Source organism: Aquarana catesbeiana, linkage group LG09 (assembly GCF_042186555.1).
Source record: "Aquarana catesbeiana isolate 2022-GZ linkage group LG09, ASM4218655v1, whole genome shotgun sequence".
NCBI classification, from domain to species: domain Eukaryota; kingdom Metazoa; phylum Chordata; class Amphibia; order Anura; family Ranidae; genus Aquarana; species Aquarana catesbeiana.
In genome coordinates, this window is record NC_133332.1 from 32,620,392 (window position 1) to 32,640,398 (window position 20,007).

A 20,007-nucleotide genomic window follows, 5' to 3' on the forward strand; every position below is an offset into this window, starting at 1 on the left:
GTAAGTAATAAAACACACTACACAGGTTTTTAAAATATTTTATTAAACAGCTCCGGGGGGGGGGATCTTCCTCCGGCTTCGGGGGTCTTCTTCCGGCTTCGGGGGTCCCTCCGCTTCATCTTCTCCCGGCGTCCGGTTGGTTCTTCTCCCGGTGTTCCAGTTCTTCGGCCGGCTCCTCTGCTGTCTTCAGGTAGCTCTATAGCCAGCAGAGGTCCGGACTTCTGGGCTTCTTCTCTTCTCTTCTCCAGATGTTGACACGACGCTCTCTCCGGCTGGACTGCTCTCCGAGGGCTGCGTTGTGACTTATATAGGCGGAGACCCCGCCCCCTTTTGATGTCACAGTCCCTGGGCATGCTGGGACTGTGACGTTTTAGGGGGCGTGGTCAACATCACCCAGTGACCACGCCCCCTAAAACGTCACAGTCCCAGCATGCCCAGGGACTGTGACATCAAAAGGGGGCGGGGTCTCCGCCTATATAAGTCACAACGCAGCCCTTGGAGAGCAGTCCAGCCGGAGAGAGCGTCGTGTCAACATCTGGAGAAGAGAAGAGAAGAAGCCCAGAAGCCCAGAAGTCCGGACCTCTGCTGGCTATAGAGCTACCTGAAGACAGCAGAGGAGCCGGCCGAAGAACTGGAACACCGGGAGAAGAACCAACCGGACGCCGGGAGAAGATGAAGCGGAGGGACCCCCGAAGCCGGAAGAAGACCCCCGAAGCCGGAGGAAGATCCCCCCCCCCGGAGCTGTTTAATAAAATATTTTAAAAACCTGTGTAGTGTGTTTTATTACTTACACTTTTTCCCTAGGTGAATGGGTAGGGGTACCATGTACCCCATACTCATTCACATAGGGTGGGGGGCCGGGATCTGGGGGCCCCCTTATTAAAGGGGGCTCCCAGATTCCGATAAGCCCCCCGCCCGCAGACCCCGACAACCAACGGCCAGGGTTGTCGGGAAGAGGCCCTTGTCCTCATCAACATGGGGACAAGGTGCTTTGGGGTGGGGGGGCCCCGCGGGCGCCCCCCTCCCCCAAAGCACCCACCCCCCATGTTGAGGGCATGCGGCCTGGTACGGTTCAGGAGGGGGGGGGGGCGCTCGCTCGTCCCCACCCCCTTTCCTGACCGGCCAGGCTGCGTGCTCGGATCGGGGTCTGGTATGAATTTTAGGGGGACCCCACGCCGTTTTTTCGGCGTAGGGGGTTCCCTTTATAATCCATACCAGACCTAAGGGCCTGGTATGCCTCGCGCTCGCCGCAATAGGAAAATGTGTTTTTCCTATTGCAGCGAGCGCGAGTTGCAATACCCTGCCCTCGTGTCGTATTTGGTCTGTCGGACCAGCCTACACACGAGCGGGCTTTCCGTCGGACCAGCACACACACGAGCGGACTTTCCGCCCGAAACTGAGTCCGACGGAAAGATTTAAAACATGTTTCAAATCTTGGTCCGGCGGGCTTTTGGGAAAAAGTCCGCCGGAAAAGTCCGCCGCCGCCCACACACGGGCGGATTGTCCGGCACACTCTGGTCCGCCGGACCAAGTATGCCGGAAAGTCCGACCGTGTGTACGCGGCATAACAGGGGGGCGCCTATGACATCGCTAGCGCTGGGTATCTCCCCTCCGGCTGCTGCCAGTCACACCAGTGTAACAAAGCTGGGGCAGCTTTCCCTAAGCTCCTCCTCAGCTCTGTTTTGTCCTATGACAGACTATCACGAGGAGGAGCCTGGGATGAAGAACATCTCCCGCCTGCATGGAGCCACGCTGTATCTGAGTGCTGTGTTGGGAGGGTAGGATTTATGATTGCATTTTTACAACCGGTTGCGATGGGGGGGTGTAATGTGCTGGTAGGGGAAGAGGTTTTATACTGAGTGGGGGGGGGCTTGTTTTAAATTAGGGATGTCAATCATGTCAAGGTTGGAGATTTGGAGGCCACAGGCCTGAAGTCCTGACCTTGTGACTCCTGTACATAGATCTTACCTATCACTCTATTTCCCGCATATCCCCAAGTAAACAGACATGACCACAGCTTAAAGCGGGATCCGGCCACCGAAAAAAATTTTTTTAAAGTCAGCAGCTACAAACACTGTAGCTGCTGACTTTAAATAAGTAGACTTACCTGTCCTGGGTGCCCGCGATGTCAGCCGCCCGAGGCCCACCCGTCCCTCGGCTCTCGGGTCCCGGCACCGCCATCCTAAGTAAGGTAAATAGACAGTGGAGCCTTGCGGCTTCACTGCCAGTTTCCTACTGCGCACGCGCGAGCGGCGCTTTGTGAATGGGACGCGATGTGTTGTGGGACACACACAGTTCCCATAACACACCGCGCCCCATTCCCCAGAAGACAACGCGGGGAGCAGAAGACTGAAGATCACAGCGGTGTAGGAAGAGGCAGATTAGAATGACTGCCTAGCAACAGCCATTTCACGTAAGTAAAAAAAAATTTTTTTTCCTCCATTTTTTAAGGTATTTTTTTCATGCAATTCTTTTTTAAGGGTGGACCTCCACTTTAACCACTTCAGCCCCGGAAGGTTTTACCCCCTTCCTGACCAGAGCACTTTTTACAATTCGGCACTGCGTTGCTTTAACTGCTAATTGCGCAGTCATGCAATGCTGTACCCAAACGAAATTTGCGTCCTTTTCTTCCCACAAATAGAGCTTTCTTTTGATGGTATTTGATCATATGGAAAAATGCAGCGCATGTACAAATGAATATAGGTCTTTAAAATGGTGAAACAGTCAAGAAATAACTAATTGACCACAGGTGCCTTGAAACACAAACGTCCATAGATGGATGTAAATGTCCAACCGCACAGGAGGTATAAGTACTCCAAGGGGTGGTGATGGTCTGATGGTTGTCAGAAAACAACTGGCATCATACAGCGACTTCCCAACCGAGAAACCGGGTCCCAATGGGTCATTCAGAGAGAGTGCAAAAAAGCCTCTTACCAGATCCTGTGGATTCCCATGTCAGCGACAGGGAATCGCATGCGCAGTTTGTCACAAATGACGTGGAATGGGAGCTCAGGAATCGCCAATCTCTTGGATTGTGGTCTGTATGGATCTCGTCCGGCAACCGGATGGGTCCTCACAAGGAACCGTCCTCACACCGAACCATCCCAGCGTGCATCAGAAGTTTCACAAACGGTCCCCCGAAAGGAGCAGTTGGAGGGACTTGATCTCATGCGGTAAATGTGGAAACAAAAAGAATGTGCCTCCACATGGTGCAGATAAAAAAGGGTGTTTTTATTGACAAAAACGACCATACACAAATAAAAGCGTGATCACGGTGGATAAAAACAAATGGGCAACAAAGAGAGTGGTGTATGTACCCGACGCGTTTCGACCTAGGGGGTCTTCAACAGGGGCATAGACCACTCACTCTAAGTTGCCAAATATATATAATAAAATTATTTAGAGAAGGACCAATCACAAGGGCTGAAAAACCAGGAGATTGGATTGGGTGAATACAATCACATGACTTGCTTGAATGTCTAGACATAAAGATCATACACAATTTCTATATAAATAAATGAATGACATTAAGGTGAAGCTCAGGAGACTGTATAAAGGTCTACAAGCAGAAAAATATATCACTCTATGATCTCTCTAACAAAAATAAAGCATTTCAAGATTAAATGAAAACAGCACTCCTCTGCTGACAGTCCGGCAGAATGTACCGCCCTGTCAGCCAGAGGAGCCAATCCTCAATAAGAACAATCTTATTGAGGATTGGCTCCTCTGGCTGACAGGGCGGTACATTCTGCCGGACTGTCAGCAGAGGAGTGCTGTTTTCATTTAATCTTGAAATGCTTTCTCCCGTACTCAGGAGAAGCAACAGAATGTATTTTGGGGTGTAATTTCACATATTCCCATGGCATGTTTGAGCAATATATCATTTAGTGACAACTTGGCGCAAAAAAAAAATAAAAAAAAATTGTCTCTTTCCCGCAACTTGTGTCACAATATAAAATATTCCATGGACTCAACATGCCTCTCAGCAAATAGCTTGGGGTGTCTACTTTCCAAAATGGGGTCATTTGGGGGGGTTTTGAACTGTCCTGGCATTTTATGCACAACATTTAGAAGCTTATGTCACACATCACCCACTCTTTTCACCACTTGAAGACAAAGCCCTTTCTGACACTTATTGTTTACATAAAAAAATATTTTTTTTTGCAAGAAAATTACTTTGAACCCCCAAACATTATATTTTTTTTAAAGCAAATGCCCTACAGATTAAAATGGTGGGTGTTTCATTTTTTTTTTCACACAGTATTTGCGCAGCGATTTTTCAAACGCATTTTTTGGGGAAAAAACACACTTTTTTACATTTTAATGCACTAAAACACACTATATTGCCCAAATGTTTGATGAAATAAAAAAGATGATCTTAGGCCGAGTACATGGATACCAAACATGACATGCTTTAAAATTGTGCACAAACGTGCAGTGGCGACAAACTAAATACATTTTTAAAAGCCTTTAAAAGCCTTTACAGGTTACCACTTTAGATTTACAGAGGAGGTCTACTGCAAAAATTACTGCCCTCAATCTGACGTTCGCGGTGATACCTCACATGCATGGTGCAATTGCTGTTTACATTTGACGCCAGACCAACGCTTGCGTTCGCCTTAGCGCGAGAGCAGGGGGGACAGGGGTGCTTTTTTTTTTTTCTTTATTATTATTATTTTTTTATCTTATTTTTAAACTGTTCCTTTCATTTTTTTTTTTAAATCATTTTTATTGTTATCTCAGGGAATGTAAATATCCCCTATCATAGCAATATTTAGTGACAGGTACTCTTTTTTGCAAAAATTGGGGTCTATTAGACCCTAGATTTCTCCTCTGCCCTCAAAGCATCTGACCACACCAAGATCGGTGTGATAAAATGCTTTCCCAATTTCCCAATGGCGCTGTTTACATCCGGCGAAATCTAAGTCATAAAATGCTCGTAGCTTCCGGTCTCTTAGGCCATAGAGATGTTTGGAGCCACTCTGGTCTCTGATCAGCTCTATGGTCAGCTGGCTGAATCACCGGCTGCATTTTCAGGTTCCCTGTTGAGACAGGAGAGCCAGAGAAAAACACGGAAGACGTTGGGGGGGGGGGCATTCCCTCCCACTGCTTGTAAAAGCAGTCTAGAGGCTAACTAGCCACTAGGATTGCTTTTACATGAAAGCCGACCGCTGGCTGAAAAGAATGATACCAAGATGATACCTAAACCTGCAGGCATCATTCTGGTATAACCACTCAAAGTCGTGAATGGCGTACCTGAAGACAAAAAAATGGTTAACAATAAAGCACAGTAAACGGTAAGGTATAAAAAATTGCATACCTGAAAAGCAAACATGATAAAACATAATAACAATAAAACATTGCAGAATAGAATACAGTAAAAAAGAGCAGAACAATAAAACTCCAACTATTTTTTTTTTATTTTATATTTTTGTATGTGTGTTTTTTTTTTTTTTTTTTTTTTTTTACACTTTTTTGTAACTAACTTTTATAACTGTAACCGGTTCCAGGTTCGGGTCTCTCAAAATGCGATGGCATCTTGGGAGACCCTGTGAAAGTGTGCCTAGTCTGTGCAATGCTGTACCCTACGCTAATACTCAACTAGTGAATGGTAGCGTTCAAAACATTCACCAATGCAAAGACCAGGATTGTCAGGACAGAAGGGACAATAATAGCGGGTGTCACGCCTATATCCGCGCTTGCTGCAGACACAACATCTTTTTTGGGGGGGTTCGTTGGGTAGGGGTACTGGGGAGGACATAAAGAAAATGCCTCTCATGCAACCGACTGCATTTGGTTGGGGATGTGAATGGGGGAAGTACGGGCGCTGCAGAAGCGGTGGGTTCCCAATTAGGATTGGCGAATGCAGCAGGAAGGGCACTATGGGCACGACAGGCCTGTGTTTGTCTTCATGGCAGCAGGACACTACTTGTGCTTGCCACCTCACCAGCTTGAACTGCACTTATGGGACTCGCAACGTCACCAAGTGTTACTGCAGTGCTGGTTTGACTACGACCGGGGTGTACTACGCCGCTGGTGCTTGCCAGTTCACCAAAACACTACAAAAAAACTGTTAGCGATCGCAGGGATCAGGCCTGACTCTGCGAACGCTGCAGTTATGCGTTTAGTGTTTTGTAAGTGACAGTGATCGATCGATACTGCACTTGGGTGGGCTGGGCCGGGCCGGGCGGAGGGGCAAAACGCAGGTGCTAGCAGGTATCTGGGCTGATCCCGCTAACACTGCGTTTGTGGGAACCCTAAACTGCTGGGGACGCCAGTATAGATCTGATCAGATCAGATATTGATCCGATCAGATACTATACCACTAAGGGAGGTGTACGCTGCGTGCATGGGTGTTAGCGGTACTGGCGCTAACCTGACGCTGCCTGGGGCTGGTGCTTGCCAGTTCACCAAAACGCTACCAAGAAAACTGTTAGCGATCGCAGGGATCAGGCCTGACTCTGCGAACGCTGCAGTTATGCGTTTAGTGTTTTGTAAGTGACAGTGATCGATCGATACTGCACTTGGGTGGGCTGGGCGGAGGGGCAAAACGCAGGTGCTAGCGGGTATCTGGGCTGATCCCGCTAACACTGCGTTTTCGGGAACCCTAAACTGCTGGGGGCGCTAGTATAGATCTGATTGGATCAGATATTGATCCGTACAGATACTATACCACTAAGGGAGGCGTATGCTGCGTGCGTGGGTGTTAGCGGTACTGGCGCTAATCTGACGCTGCCTGGGGCGACGCATATCACCGCCGGGCGATCAGGGGGCTAAACCTTTATTCGGTAATAAACGGCGGGTGCCCTGACACTATAAAAAATAAACGAACTAACCAGCGTCACCCGTAACGGTTATACGGTGATCAGTGGTGAAAGGGTTAACTAGGGGGCAAGCAAGGGGTTAAAACATTTATTAGGTAGTATATGGGGGTCCCTGTCGCTATAAAACGCTGACGGCGAACCTAAATATTTACGTCCCTAACTAGCGTCACCAGCGACACTAATACAGCGATCAGAAAAATGATCGCTTAGTGACACTGGTGACGGGGGGTGATCAAGGGGTTAAAACTTTATTAGGGGGGGTTAGGGGGGTACCCTAGACCTAAAGGGGGGTAATACTCACTGTCCTACCACTGCTAACTGTCACAAACTGACACTATGCAGTAATCAGAAAAAAAAAAAATACTGCTGGTGTCAGTTTGTGACAGGGGGGGGGTGATTGGGGGGGCGATCGGGGGGGGATCGGGGGTGTAAAGTATGCCTGGCATGTTCTACTGTGTGTGTGTTGTGCACTTACTTGTCTTCTCTCCTCGGCGCTGGGACGGAAACTGCCAGACCGAGGAGAGATGACATCACATCCTCTGCCTGTGTGAAACTACACACAGGCAGAGGAGGATTCCCATTGGCTGGGAGCGATCGCGAGGGGGGGGCCACGATCGGATGGTCTCCCCCTCGCCTTCCGACGCTCCCAGTCAAATGCCGACCACCGCTGGCACCGGGGGGGGGTCCGATCGGACCCCCCGCCCGCGGGAGGCAGATCACGTACGGGTACGTGATTCTGCCTGCCCGTGCCATTCTGCCGCAGTATATCTGCGTTAGGCGGTCGGCAAGTGGTTAAATCATCATCTTAGCACGGCTGCCCCCACCGAGCACCGCACTGGGTCTTTTATTCAAAGACAACAAAAGCAATCCCAAACAGGAAGTGATAGCCCCAACAGCCAATCGCCTCCTCAATGTGAAATGACCTTACAGGATATGAATGTTAACATAGGAAATCCTTCCAACAGGATGAGTTTATACAACAACCAATGAATAATGACTAGGGGAGTCTTATGGGCATGTCTGGGCGGGGCAGCATGTACGATCCCCACCCCCTGTCTCTGTAAGCTATCTTCAGCTACAGACAGGAAGCTTGAGATCATGAACGGTGCTCCTGACCACAAAGACTCCCGTTTTTACCGTTTTTCGTGAATCCTTATTCTGCTTTGTTCAGAGAACAAAGCATAACCGGATTATACTACCGTCCAGTGTGGATGGGAGGTTATCTGCAGGTGCATGCCACGGCACCCCAGTTGCGTTGATCAGGCACACAGGGGTAACACGAGCGCACATCTGCTAAACCGCTAATGTCTTTGAAGAGCGAACACACCCCCCCAGACGATCGTACAGGGGCTACAAACACTTCTCTACACCCCCAAGGAGCTTTTCACGTCAGTCTGCCCCAGTCAGCAGTTTAGAGCTTTAGGGAGAACTAACACTGGGAGACACTATGTCAATACATAATAAATACATCTTCATAAAATTTTGCAATAAAAGTCGCAACAAAGTAGTGCAGGGACCTTTTCAAAATCACATCACAGTCACAAAAGCATCATATTATTCTGTGTGACTGAAGAAGTCTCATCTAAAATCTTGATTGAGAATGTGAAGTAGACATTTTAATTAATCTGGCACTATCAATTTCATACAAACATTTTTTGGCACACTACACTCAAAAGGTTGCCCACCCCTGATCCAAGGTGTTTTCAGTGTGGAGCAGCATATAAATCACTGATGAGTCTCTAGGCCACTAAAGTGCATGCTGCAAATTCTGGTGCTGCTTGTACACAAGGTGTAGTCAGAAATAAACGGATATTTTTGTTAGGATGGCAGGAGTTGATATACCTGGCTATTAGGGATGAGCCGAACACCCCCCTGTTCGGTTCGCACCAGAACATGCGAACAGGAAAAAAGTTCGCTCGAACACGCGAACACCGTTAAAGTCTATGGGACACGAACATGAATAATCAAAAGTGCTAATTTTAAAGGCTTATATGCAAGTTATTGTCATAAAAAGTGTTTGGGGACCTGGGTCCTGCCCCAGGGGACATGGATCAATGCAAAAAAAAGTTTTAAAAACGGCCGTTTTTTCAGGAGCAGTGATTTTAATAATGCTTAAAGTCAAACAATAAAAGTGTAATATCCCTTTAAATTTCGTACCTGGGGGGTGTCTATAGTATGCCTGTAAAGGGGCGCATGTTTCCCGTGTTTAGAACAGTCTGACAGCAAAATGACATTTCGAAGGAAAAAACTCATTTAAAACTACCGCGGCTATTAATGAATTGCCGGTCCGACAATACACATAAAAGTTCATTGATAAAAACGGCATGGGAATTCCCCACAGGGAAACCCCGAACAAAAATTAAAAAAAAAAAAAAAATGACGTGGGGGGGTCCCCCTAAATTCCATACCAGGCCCTTCAGGTCTGGTATGGATATTAAGGGGAACCCCGGCCAAAAAAAAAAAAAAAATGACGTGGGGTTTCCCCTAAATTCCATACCAGACCCTTCAGGTCTGGTATGGATTTTAAGGGGAACCCCGCGCCAAAAAAAACCAAAAAAAAACGGCATGGGGTTCCCCCAAAAATCCATACCAGACCCTTATCCGAGCACGCAACCTGGCAGGCCGCAGGAAAAGAGGGGGGGACGAGAGTGCGGCCCCCCCCCCCTCCTGAACCGTACCAGGCCACATGCCCTCAACATTGGGAGGGTGCTTTGGGGTAGCCCCCCAAAACACCTTGTCCCCATGTTGATGAGGACAAGGGCCTCATCCCCACAACCGTGGCCGGTGGTTGTGGGGGTCTGCGGGCGGGGGGCTTATCGGAATCTGGAAGCCCCCTTTAACAAGGGGACCCCCAGATCCCGGCCCCCCCCTGTGTGAAATGGTAAGGGGGTACTTACCCCTACCATTTCACTAAAAAAGTGTCAAAATAGTTAAAAATGACAAGAGACAGTTTTTGACAATTCCTTTATTTAAATGCTTCTTCTATCTTCCTTCATCTTCTTCATCTTCTGGTTCTTCTGGCTCTTCTGGTTCTTCCTCCGGCGTTCTCGTCCAGCATCTCCTCCGCGGCGTCTTCTATCTTCTTCTCCTCGGGCCGCTCCGCACCCATGGCATGAGGGGAGGCTCCCGCTCTTCTCTTCATCTTCTTCTTCATCCTCTTCTCTTCTTCATCTTCTTCATCTTCATCTTCTCTTCTTCATTTCTTCTCCGGGCCGCTCCGCATCCATGCATGGAGGGAGGCTCCCGCTGTGTGACGGCGTCTCCTCATCTGACGGTTCTTAAATAACGGGGGGGGGGCCACCCAGTGACCGCGCCCGCCTCTGACGCACGGGACATGACGGGACTTCCCTGTGGCATTCCCTGTGACGTCACAGGGAAGTCCCGTCAAGTCACCGTGCGTCAGAGGGGGGCGGGGTCACCGGGTGGCCCCGCCCCCCGTTATTTAAGAACCGTCAGACGAGGAGACGCCGTCACACAGCGGGAGCCTCCCTCCATGCCAGCATGGCTGCGGAGCGGCCCGGAGAAGAAATGAAGAAGGAAGAAGAGATGAAGAAGAAGAAGATGAAGAAGAGAAGAGGATGAAGAAGAAGAAGATGAAGAGAAGAGCGGGAGCCTCCCCTCATGCCATGGGTGCGGAGCGGCCCGAGGAGAAGAAGATAGAAGACGCCGCGGAGGAGATGCTGAACGAGAACGCCGGAGGAAGAACCAGAAGAGCCAGAAGATGAAGACGATGAAGGAAGATAGAAGAAGCATTTAAATAAAGGAATTGTCAAAAACTGTCTCTTGTCATTTTTAACTATTTTGACACTTTTTTAGTGAAATGGTAGGGGTAAGTACCCCCTTACCATTTCACACAGGGGGGGGGGCCGGGATCCGGGGGTCCCCTTGTTAAAGGGGGCTTCCAGATTCCGATAAGCCCCCCGCCCGCAGACCCCCATAACCACCGGCCACGGTTGTGGGGATGAGGCCCTTGTCCTCATCAACATGGGGACAAGGTGTTTTGGGGGGCTACCCCAAAGCACCCTCCCAATGTTGAGGGCATGTGGCCTGGTACGGTTCAGGAGGGGGGGGGGCCGCACTCTCGTCCCCCCCCTCTTTTCCTGCGGCCTGCCAGGTTGCGTGCTCGGATAAGGGTCTGGTATGGATTTTTGGGGGAACCCCACGCCGTTTTTTTTGGCGCGGGGTTCCCCTTAAAATCCATACCAGACCTGAAGGGTCTGGTATGGAATTTAGGGGAAACCCCACGTCATTTTTTTTTTTTTAATTTTGGCCGGGGTTCCCCTTAATATCCATACCAGACCTGAAGGGCCTGGTATGGAATTTAGGGGGACCCCCCCACATCATTTTTTTTTTTTTTTTTTTTTTTTTGGTTCGGGGTTTCCCTGTGGGGAATTCCCATGCCGTTTTTATCAATGAACTTTTATGTGTATTGTCGGACCGGCAATTCATTAATAGCCGCGGTAGTTTTAAATGAGTTTTTTCCTTCGAAATGTCATTTTGCTGTCAGACTGTTCTAAACACGGGAAACATGCGCCCCTTTACAGGCATACTATAGACACCCCCCAGGTACGAAATTTAAAGGGATATTACACTTTTATTGTTTGACTTTAAGCATTATTAAAATCACTGCTCCTGAAAAAACGTCCGTTTTTAAAACTTTTTTTGCATTGATACATGTCCCCTGGGGCAGGACCCAGGTCCCCAAACACTTTTTATGACAATAACTTGCATATAAGCCTTTAAAATTAGCACTTTTGATTTCTCCCATAGACTTTTAAAGGGTGTTCCGCGGCATTCGAATTTGCCGCGAACACCCCAAATTGTTCGGTGTTCGGCGAACTTGCGAACAGCCAATGTTCGAGTCGAACATGAGTTCGACTCGAACTCGAAGCTCATCCCTACTGGCTATCCTTCAAAATCTCTCTCAGCAATAAAAAGGGTGGCTGGAAGCACTTTTCAGAAATTGCCTAATTATTGCAATGGAGAATGCTTGCTATTTTTGTCTGCTTTTGGCCATCCTGCAAAGGAAATCATTGAAATCAAAGTGATGGCACTCCCTGAATTCAACATTTGACCAGGATAAAAAGGATGTGAAATTCCAGAAATGTGGAGTTTAATTGCATTTAACCCAATCAGCTTCCATTGCCACCTTGGGTCAGAGAGTGTATTGGGGTTGCAAACCTTCAGGCTAGGTTCACACTGGTGCAACTGCAGACATCGCATTTGATTCGCACAGGAATCGCACTGTATTCCTGTGCACATTACATGCGATGTCTGTGCAGCAGTGTTGCCAACTGTCAGTATTTTTACTGACAGCCAGTAAAAAACAGGCAATTTTCTCCTGCCAGCAAATGCCAGTAAAAGGGAAAGGTTGCCAGTAAAAAATATGGCTGTGACTCTCGGCCCGGAGCCAGCCGAAACCAAGTGTCTGCTACAGTGTGTTCGGGCGGCTCTGGTGGAGGCGTTGCCTGGGCATGTCCTGTGATATCATGGTGCAAGGGAGCCAGGCCTGGACTGGCCATGGGGCATACCAGGCATTTGCCCAGTGGGCCGGGGTTGCCAGGCTCAACCTCGTGGTCGCGGTCTGATGCCTTTTGATGACCGGGCCGCACAGCGGGAGGTAAGCGGCGACCGTGGCCTGGAGAGGGTTAACACAGGCCACGGTCGCCACTCGCCTCCCGCTATGCCGTGCCGGTGTCTCCTCTCCAGGCTCTCCTGCCCTGCCGACGATGTCATCTATCAGCAGAGCAGGGGCGGGAGGAACCGGAGATCTGTACACTGAACAGTTCGTGGTTGCTAGGCAGCAGGTCGGATCCAATTAAAACAGCGATCGATGTCCGAGCACGCATGCTGTGACCGGCGATGGCTAGGCAACGGGGGACGCTACCAGGGCTGGGGTTGCTGATGTCATGGAAACATATGACATCAGGAGACCCCGCCCACCTAGGCCTATTACATCCATTCAAAAAACCAAGGGGAATGAAGGAGACAGTTAACGTTAGAAGTGTAAGTGCACAGAGAAAAGTGAAGCCATCAAATCGGGAGTGCATACAAGGAAAGGAGACACAGAAGGAAAACTGGTAAATGAGAAAAGGCAGACCAAGGAGTAATGGAGGACACAGGAAAGTGTAAATAGATAAAGATGAATGGTGGGAAGAAGAGGGGAAGGAGGGAAGAAGAACGTATAGAAAAAAAGGGGGGATATATATAAAGAGAAAAGAAGAGAGAGTGAGGAAAAAAGAAACATAAAAAGAGACAAAGGAGAGGAAAATAAGAGAAAAATACGAGTGGAAAATAAAAAAGGATAAAGACTACTATGCTGATAGGATGACATCGTTGGAGGGGTGGGAGAGCCAGTAGAGGACACACAGGCTGAATCCTGCCTCTGCCCTGCCAAAGGTAGGACTGTGCAGGGGAGGCAGAGAGTAAAAGGGGCCACTGTGATTACAGAGACAAAGGAGGGGGCATGACTGCAAGGGGCACTGTGATGGGGGGCTGTGATTGGTAGGGGCACTGTGATGGGGGGCTGTGATTGGTAGGGGCACTGTGATGGGGGGCTGTGATTGGTAGGGGCACTGTGATGGGGGGCTGTGATTGGTAGGGGCACTGTGATTGGTAGGGGCACTGTGATGGGGGGCTGTGATTGGTAGGGGCACTGTGATGGGGGGCTGTGATTGGTAGGGGCACTGTGATGGGGGGCTGTGATTGGTAGGGGCACTGTGATGGGGGGGCTGTGATTGGTAGGGGCACTGTGATGGGGGGGCTGTGATTGGTAGGGGCACTGTGATGAAAACGGAACTGCACTGTTAAGGGGGACTGTAATCATTACAGTTTCCTTTACAGTGCAGTCCCCTTTATATCACAGTGCCCCATTACACTACAGTGCGGAGGACCGACTCCTTGATTATCCCATCGGGATATTCCAGCGGTTGCTGGAAAGTGGGCTGCTTAGTCTAAATTGTCCCAGTCCGGGCCTGAAGGGAGCCAAGCAGAGTGGCCAGAGCCTTGTGTGTGGGTCTGCTGGATGGGAGCAAGGCAGGCCGGGAGCGGGACCGTCAGTGCTGTTTGGACTGGAGGGACCACCTAAGGTGGATGGAGAGAGACTGTCACTGTGACTCAGGAGGGGACATGTTGTACCGGTAATCTGTACTGCTGCACACTGCTGTCAGTATCACTGTGAGAGTCAATTTCATGTGTGTGCCGCCCATTCTAATGTCTTGCCTTCCTGAGTCCTGTCCCTGAGCTACTTACTTGCCTTATTATCTACCTTAAAGTGGAGTTCCACCCCAAAAAAAAAAAAAATTCATTTATGTGCATAAAAAAGATTTAAAAAAAACATTTGGAGAAAAAAACATTTTTTACTCACCTCTAAATGCCTGTTGCTAGGGGGTCCCTCTTAGTCTGCCTCCTTCAGCGCCTGGGCTCTTGACGTACCTTCCCTTGGCGCAGGAAGGGAGATTAGCTCTGCCCCCTCCCTCTTGTCAATCATCTGGGACACATCACAGGTCCCAGATGATTGCGCGGCCAGTCACGGTGTGCGGCGCAGCTCGCGCATGCGCAGTGGGTGCCAGGCTGTGAAGCCACAGCCGGGCGACCACAGTTACAATGCCAGCGCTGCCGAGCGGAGGGGGAGAGGAGCAGGGCTTTGATCGTCCGCATCACTGGACCCTGGGACTGGTAAGTGTCCAATTATTAAAAGTCAGCAGCTGCAGTATTTGTAGCTGCTGACTTTTATGTTTTATTTTTTTTTTAAGCGGAACTCTGCTTTAAATCACATTTCTAGTTATATATTGTACTTGTTTGTAGCCTAAATAGTGAAAATTGTACTTAAAACTGTAATTTTGTAACTTTTGGAAATGCCAGTAAAAACTTGGCTATGCCAGTAAATTTTTGGTGTCGTGTCAGTAAATTTAAATCTGTTAGGTTGGCAACACTGCTGTGTTGTCTGCCATATATTTTGTATGGCCAACATTGCATCTGCACCATACCTTTTTTTTTTTTTTGGGCACCTAAATCAGATCACATGATTCTGCAAATCATGCTGCATTTTGCAAACTGATTGCGAGGTGTCATTAACGTAACATACGACTCCACAATCAGTTTGCATAGAGGGGATGCAAGTTAGATGCAGTGCCGAACCTGCAGTGAATTTCCTGTGAGTTTGCACCGCATCTATGTGAACCCAGCCTTCAGTGATACAAGTGCCTCTACACCTTCCCCCCACCCTTATAAACCTTCCCTGTGTCACATCTAATAAATGTTTAGAAGCATGGATCATCATCATGACAACTTCACAGTTTTTCCAGCTACAGCCTCTGCAGCATTTCAGCCTGCTTGGCTGAATCCTATTATATAAAAAGCAAGCACAATCATGTGACCTTATTTTAGATGATGTTTTGATGGTACTTTTTTTTTTTTTTTTTTAAGTGAGGTGATTTATCAATAGAACTATGTCTATGTTTTTATGTCTGATTAATTGCATCATCTGTCTTTTTTTGTAGCAGAAAATGTGTTGGTTGAGACAGACTTTGTTCAAACACTGTCACCGACAGGAGAGTACGGATTCCAGTTTGATAATGATGAGATATTTAATGTTGATTTGGAGGGGAAAAAAGTGAGATGGAGACTCCCACAATTTGGAGACGTGGCTGGCTTTGATGCAGCTGGAGCCCTGCAATCTATGAATATCGATAAATTCAACTTTCAGCTTTATGTGAAACGGTCAAACTACACAAAAGCAAAAAATGGTAAAACTTTTTATTTCATTAGACTATATTGTAGATGTCTTGAATTGTATGTGTGTATACAGTATATGTCCTCAGTATAGATTGACTATTCATAATTGTGTGTGTGTGTAATATATAACTTACCAGGAGGTCAGCACTGCAGAGTAATATTTTTCAATTCATTCCTATAGTTGCTCCTGAGCTTCATGTGTTTTCGGAAGACCCTGTTATAGTGGGTCAGCCTAACATGCTGATCTGTTGGGCTGCCAAGCTCTTCCCCCCAAGTATGAAGATGAGTTGGCTGAAGAATGGTCAGCCTGTGATAGATGGAGTCTCAGAATCAGACTTCTATGGAGCTTCAGATGGATCATACAGCAAGTTCCTGTACTTGGCTACCATCCCACAGGAGGAAGAAGTGTACACCTGTTCTGTGGAACATCCGGGACAGAGAACCAACCCCACCAACCTCTTCTGGTGTAAGTAACAACTGGCAGATCTGTTTGCCTCTAAGCAGTGGTTTAGTTGTCATAGTATACAATATATGGCAAATTTACCAACTAACCTCGTTCCCCCATACATCACCAACATCTTTCTTTTGACTTCTAAAGGCTTTTGCTGATTGGCTGAGGTGGAGAGGTGGGCAGATGATGTCACAATTGCAGTCTAATGCCGCGTACACACGAGCGGACTTTCTATCCTACTTGGTCCGGCACACTTTCCGACGGACTTTGTCCGCCAGGTGCGCCGGACTTTAAAACGAACGGACTTGCCCACACACGCCGGGATTTTCCGGCGGGCTAAGTCCGCCCGTCTTTCCGACGGACTTTCGCCGGAGTTCCGGCGGACTTTCAGAATGAACGGACTTGCCCACACACGGACAAGTCCGTTCATTTTGAACGTGACTCAGGTGCGACGGGACTAGAGAAGGATGTCAATCTTGCCGCTTTTATCGGCGAGATTGACACCTTGCTAGCCCCGTCGCGGGGCATACCAGGCCCTTAGGTCTGGTATGGATTATAAAGGGGAACCCCGCTACGCCGAAAAAACGGCGTGGGGTCCCCCTAAAATCCATACCAGACCCCGATCCGAGCACGCAGCCTGGCCGGTCAGGAAAGGGGGTGGGGACGAGCGAGCGGCCCCCCCCCTCCTGAACCGTACCAGGCCGCATGCCCTCAACATGGGGGGTGGGTGCTTTGGGGGAGGGGGGCGCCCTGCGCCCCCCCCCCCCAAAGCACCTTGTCCCCATGTTGATGAGGACAAGGGCCTCTTCCCGACAACCCTGGCCGTTGGTTGTCGGGGTCTGCGGGCGGGGGCTTATCGGAATCTGGGAGCCCCCTTTAATAAGGGGGCCCCCAGATCCCGGCCCCCCACCCTATGTAAATGAGTATGGGGTACATGGTACCCCTACCCATTTACCTAGGAAAAAAGTGTAAGTAATAAAACACACTACACAGGTTTTTAAAATATTTTATTAAACAGCTCCGGGGGGGGGATCTTCCTCCGGCTTCGGGGGTCTTCTTCCGGCTTCGGGGGTCCCTCCGCTTCATCTTCTCCCGGCGTCCGGTTGGTTCTTCTCCGCTCTCCGGCCTCTTCTCCCGGTGTCGCAGGTCTTCGGCCGGCCCCTCCGCTCTCTTCATGTAGCTCTATTGCGAGCGGAGGTCCGGACTTCTTGGCTTCTTGGCTTCTTGGCTTCTCTTCTCTTCTCTTCCCCCAGATGTTGACACGACGCTCTCTCCGGCTGGACTGGTCTCTGAGGGCTGCGTTGTGACTTATATAGGCGGAGACCCCGCCCCCATATGATGTCACAGTCCCTGGGCATGCTGGGACTGTGACGTTTTAGGGGGCGTGGTCGACCACTGTGACATCATATGGGGGCGGGGTCTCCGCCTATATAAGTCACAACGCAGCCCTCAGAGACCAGTCCAGCCGGAGAGAGCGTCGTGTCAACATCTGGGGGAAGAGAAGAGAAGAGAAGCCAAGAAGCCAAGAAGCCAAGAAGTCCGGACCTCCGCTCGCAATAGAGCTACATGAAGAGAGCGGAGGGGCCGGCCGAAGACCTGCGACACCGGGAGAAGAGGCCGGAGAGCGGAGAAGAACCAACCGGACGCCGGGAGAAGATGAAGCGGAGGGACCCCCGAAGCCGGAAGAAGACCCCCGAAGCCGGAGGAAGATCCCCCCCCCGGAGCTGTTTAATAAAATATTTTAAAAACCTGTGTAGTGTGTTTTATTACTTACACTTTTTTCCTAGGTAAATGGGTAGGGGTACCATGTACCCCATACTCATTTACATAGGGTGGGGGGCCGGGATCTGGGGGCCCCCTTATTAAAGGGGGCTCCCAGATTCCGATAAGCCCCCGCCCGCAGACCCCGACAACCAACGGCCAGGGTTGTCGGGAAGAGGCCCTTGTCCTCATCAACATGGGGACAAGGTGCTTTGGGGGGGGGGGGGCGCAGGGCGCCCCCCTCCCCCAAAGCACCCACCCCCCATGTTGAGGGCATGCGGCCTGGTACGGTTCAGGAGGGGGGGGGCCGCTCGCTCGTCCCCACCCCCTTTCCTGACCGGCCAGGCTGCGTGCTCGGATCGGGGTCTGGTATGGATTTTAGGGGGACCCCACGCCGTTTTTTCGGCGTAGCGGGGTTCCCCTTTATAATCCATACCAGACCTAAGGGCCTGGTATGCCCCGCGCTCGCCGCAATAGGAAGATTTGTTTTTCCTATTGCAGCGAGCGCGAGATGCAATACCATCCCCTCGTGTCGTATTTGGTCCGTCGGACCAGCCTACACACGAGCGGGCTTTCCGTCGGACCAGCACACACACGAGCGGACTTTCCGCCCGAAACTGAGTCCGACGGAAAGATTTCAAACATGTTTAAAATCTAGGTCCGGCGGGCTTTTGGGAAGAAGTCCGCCGGAAAAGTCCGCCGCCGCCCACACACGGGCGGATTGTCCGGCACACTCTGGTCCGCCGGACCAAGTATGCCGGAAAGTCCGACCGTGTGTACGCGGCATAACTGTTTAAATCTGGCAGCACATGGAAAGTTGTCTATACTGCTATCAGAACATATTGTGGCTTACTGCATGTAGCTGATGCTACTACAGTATATTACAGTGCATACACAGAGATATGTAAAAAAAAATAGTTTGAGCGATCTTGGCCCAAACAAACTGTTTAACCACTTCAATACCGGGCACTTAGACACCTTCCTGCCCAGACCAATTTTCAGCTTTTAGAGCTGTCGCAGTTTGAATGACAATTGCGTGGTCATGCTACACTGTACCCAAACTAAATTTTTATCATTTTGTTCCCACAAATAGAGCTTTCTTTTGGTGGTATTTGATCACCTCTGCAGTTTTTATTTTTTGCTAAACAAATAAAAAAAAACGAAAATTTTGAAAAAAATAAAAGTTTTGCTTTTGTTTCTGTTATTTTTTTTTGTAAATAAGTAAGTTTTCCCTTTCACTGATGGGCACTGATAAGGCGGGAATGACAGGCACTGATAAGGCGGCACTAATAAGGCGGCACCGATGAGGTGGCACCAATGAGCGGGCACTGAGGATGGACACTGATGGGCACTGGTAGGCGGCACTGATGGGTAGCACTGATATGCAGCACTGATGGGTACTGATAGGCGGCACTGATGGGCACTCATGGGTGGCACTGATAGGCGACACTGATGGGCACTGAAAGGCTGCAAAGATGGGTTCTTATGGGTGGCACTGATAGGCGGCACTGATAGGCGGCACTGATGGGCACTGATAGGCGGCACTGATGGGCACTGATACACAGCACTGATATGAGGCACTGATAGGCATCCCTGGTGGCACTGGCAGTGGTAGGCATTGGAGTGGGCACTGATTGGCAGCTGCCTGGGCATTGATTGGAAGCTGCCTGGGCACAGATTGGTATTTCCCTGGGGGTCTAGGGGGCATACCTGGTGGTCCAGTGTGGATGGCTTCCCTGGTGGTCCTGGGCGGCTTCCCTGGTGGTCCTGGGTGGGATAAAACAATCAGCACAGACCCCCCCTGTCAGAAGAGCAGCCGATCGGCTCTCCTCTACTCGTGTCTGTCAGACGCGAGTGAGGAAAAGCCGATCACCGGCTCTTCCTATTTTCATCCTGATCAGCCGTGATTGGACACGGCTGATCACCTGGTAAAGAGTCTTAGTCAGAGACTCTTTACCTAGATCGGAGTTGCGGTGTGTCAGACTGACACACAGCAACAACGATCGCCGCGATGCACGCCCCCAGTGGCTTAATATTCTGATCACGTCATGTGACGTCCGGTCAGGATGTTGAAACCACTTTGCCGCCGTCATTTTGCTATATGGCGAGCGGCAAGTGGTTAAAGTGTAACTCCACTTTTGTTGAAAAAAAAACAATTCCCTTCTGGGAGATCTATGTACATTGTAAGGATTTTAACAAACTTTGTTGCAGAGTCCTACCATTTTGTTATTTTGA

General features: G+C 49.5%; 1 protein-coding gene across 3 annotated transcripts in view; it reads left to right on the forward strand.

The window, feature by feature from the left end:
• Positions 1-20,007, forward strand: part of LOC141107480 (RLA class II histocompatibility antigen, DP alpha-1 chain-like) — a 41,711-nt gene that overhangs the window by 6,211 nt on the left and 15,493 nt on the right. For 2 of the 3 annotated variants that reach the window (XM_073598246.1, XM_073598245.1), the window contains exons 2-3: positions 15,326-15,571; positions 15,742-16,026. In XM_073598246.1, coding sequence (XP_073454347.1) covers positions 15,326-15,571; positions 15,742-16,026 — 531 coding nt within the window. The remainder of the gene's footprint in view (positions 1-15,325; positions 15,572-15,741; positions 16,027-20,007) is intronic. The other variant, XM_073598247.1, reaches the window with a different exon arrangement.